We start from the raw sequence: 2451 nt of genomic DNA, 5'->3' as shown, positions 1-2451 counted from the left end.
GAAAATAACAGTTTTTCAACTGTTATCATCTTCATGGATGATTTTTCAGTATTTGGCAGTTCCTTTCATGAGTGTTTGTCTAATCTGGATGTTGTACTTAAAAGATGCATCCAATCCAACCTTGTTCTAAATTGGGAAAAATGTCACTTTATGGTCATAGAAGGTATTGTTTTGGGGCATAAAATTTCTTCTAGGGGAGTTGAGGTTGATAGAGCCAAAGTGGAAGTCATTGAAAAACTTCCGCCACCAACCAATATGAAGGGGATCTGAAGTTTTCTAGGTCATGCTGGTTTTTACAAAAGATTTATCAAAGATTTTTCAAAAATTGCCAAACCACTGAGCAACCTCCTTGGCAAGGACGCACCTTTTGTGATGATTGACGAATGTCTTCAGGCATTTGATATTTTGAAAAAAAAAATTGATTTCTACCCCAGTAATTGTAGCTCCTTATTGGAACCAAGATTTTGAGCTGATGTGTGATGTTAGCAATTATGCTATAGGAGTTGTCCTTGACCAGAAAAGAGCAAAGGTATTTCAAACTATTTATTATGCCATCAAAGTTCTGAATGAAACCTAGTTGAATTATGCCACCATAGAAAAAGAATTTCTTGCTATTGTATATGCCTTGGAGAAATTTACACCATATCTCATTGGGTCTAAAGTGATTATCTACATAGATCATGCAGCTATATAGTATTTGCTAACCAAGCCAGATTCCAAGCCGCGATTAATTAGATGGGTGCTTCTACTACAAGAGTTTGATGTGGAAATCCAAGAAAGGAAACAAAGTGAAAATTTAAGTGTTGATCACTTATCTCGGTTGGTTAATAGTGAAGTTACAAGCAAGGAAGCAGAAATCTTGGAATCCTTCTCGGATGAAACACTCATGTATATTCAACAAAGGTCGTGGTTTGCTGATATGGCTAATTTCAAAGCTGCAAGAGTAAACCCAGAAGATCTCAATTGGCAACAAAGAAAAAAATTTTACATGATGCCGAACAATTTATTTGGGATGATCCTTACTTGTTCAAAATTGGGGCAGATAACCTTCTAAGGCGTTGTTTGACTAAGGAAGAGGTGGAAGGAATTTTATGGCACTGTCATGACTCACCTTTTTGGGGGCATTTTAGTGGAGAGAAAACAGCTGCAAAAGTGCTCCAATCAGAATTTTATTGGCCTACTTTGTTTAAAGATGCTCACAATCGTGCCAGAAACTGTGAAAAGTGTCAAAGGACAGGTAGTATCTCCAAACGACATGAGATGCCATTGCAAAGCATATTAGAAGTAGAAGTTTTTGATTGTTGGGGCATAGATTTTGTTGGACCTTTTCCACCCTCTTTCAATAATGAGTATATCCTGGTGGTTGTGGATTATGTGAGCAAATGGGTGGAGGCCCTGGCCTGTCCCAAGAATGATTCCAAAACTGTCATCAAAATTTTGAAAAGCCAAATTTTCTCCCGGTTTGAAACACCTAAGGTACTTATTAGTGATGGAGGATCTCATTTTTCCAATTTTCAGTTAGAAAAAGGTACTCAAGCATTATGGTGTGAGACACAAGGTAGCTACAACATATCATCCACAAACAAATGGGCAAGCTGAGGTCTCCAACAGGAAGATAAAAAGAATTTTAGAAAAGACAGTGGCTTCATCAAGAAAAGATTGGTCTCAAAAGTTGGATGACGCCCTTTGGGCATAGAGAACTGCAATGAAAACAGCTATTGGATTATCTCCCTTTCAAATGGTTTATGGAAAGGCATGCCACCTTCCGGTGGAGATGGAACATCGGGCTCTGTTTCCTTTAAAATTCTTGAATTATGATTCTTGTGACACTGCCGAAAAAAGGAGAAGGAAAATTATTGAGCTTGAAGAGATGTGGCTGCATGCCTATGATTCTTCAAAGAATTATAAAGAAAAGGTGAAATTTTATCATGACAAGAAGCTGGTAAAAAAAGTCTTCAATCCAAGACAACAAGTACTAATGTTCAATTCACGACTGAAACTTTTCCCTGGAAAGTTGAAGTCCAAGTGGTCTGATCCATTTATGATCAAGAATGTTCTTCCACATGGAGCAGTTGAGTTAACAAATCTAGCATTTGAAGATCCATAAAGAAGTTGGGTTGTCAATGGACAACGTTTCAAGCAGTATTTGGGTGGTGAGGTGGAACGCCTTTCCACAGTCATGGAGTTAGTTGATCTAGATTGAATCTATTGGGTCAAGCTAGTGACGTTGAAGAAGCGCTTACTGGGAGGCAACCCAGCTTTCTAAACTTTTCCTTGCTTTTATTTTGTCTTATATTTTTTTTGGTTATTGTTGAACTCTTTTAATATTCCTGTTTTTTATTGTTTTTTCTGGAATAATGTACTTTGCTCTATCTTATTGTAGTGGTTTAGTTCTTTTGATGTTGTGTTTTGATGAGTGTTACTTTTTGATGCTTATTGTTTGGATTGATG

The 2451-nt window shown here is 37.2% G+C and overlaps 1 protein-coding gene across 1 annotated transcript; it reads left to right on the top strand.

Moving 5' to 3' along the window:
- Positions 1 to 1705: 1705 nt before the first annotated feature.
- On the top strand, positions 1706 to 2107 carry LOC108348005 (uncharacterized). Its single transcript, XM_017587501.1, has one exon. It carries the CDS (start codon positions 1706 to 1708, stop codon positions 2105 to 2107), a length of 402 nt encoding a protein of 133 aa, XP_017442990.1.
- Positions 2108 to 2451: the final 344 nt, after the last annotated feature.

This window comes from Vigna angularis, chromosome 4 (assembly GCF_016808095.1).
Source record: "Vigna angularis cultivar LongXiaoDou No.4 chromosome 4, ASM1680809v1, whole genome shotgun sequence".
NCBI lineage: Eukaryota > Viridiplantae > Streptophyta > Magnoliopsida > Fabales > Fabaceae > Vigna > Vigna angularis.
This window is presented reverse-complemented; position numbering and strand designations above follow the sequence as displayed.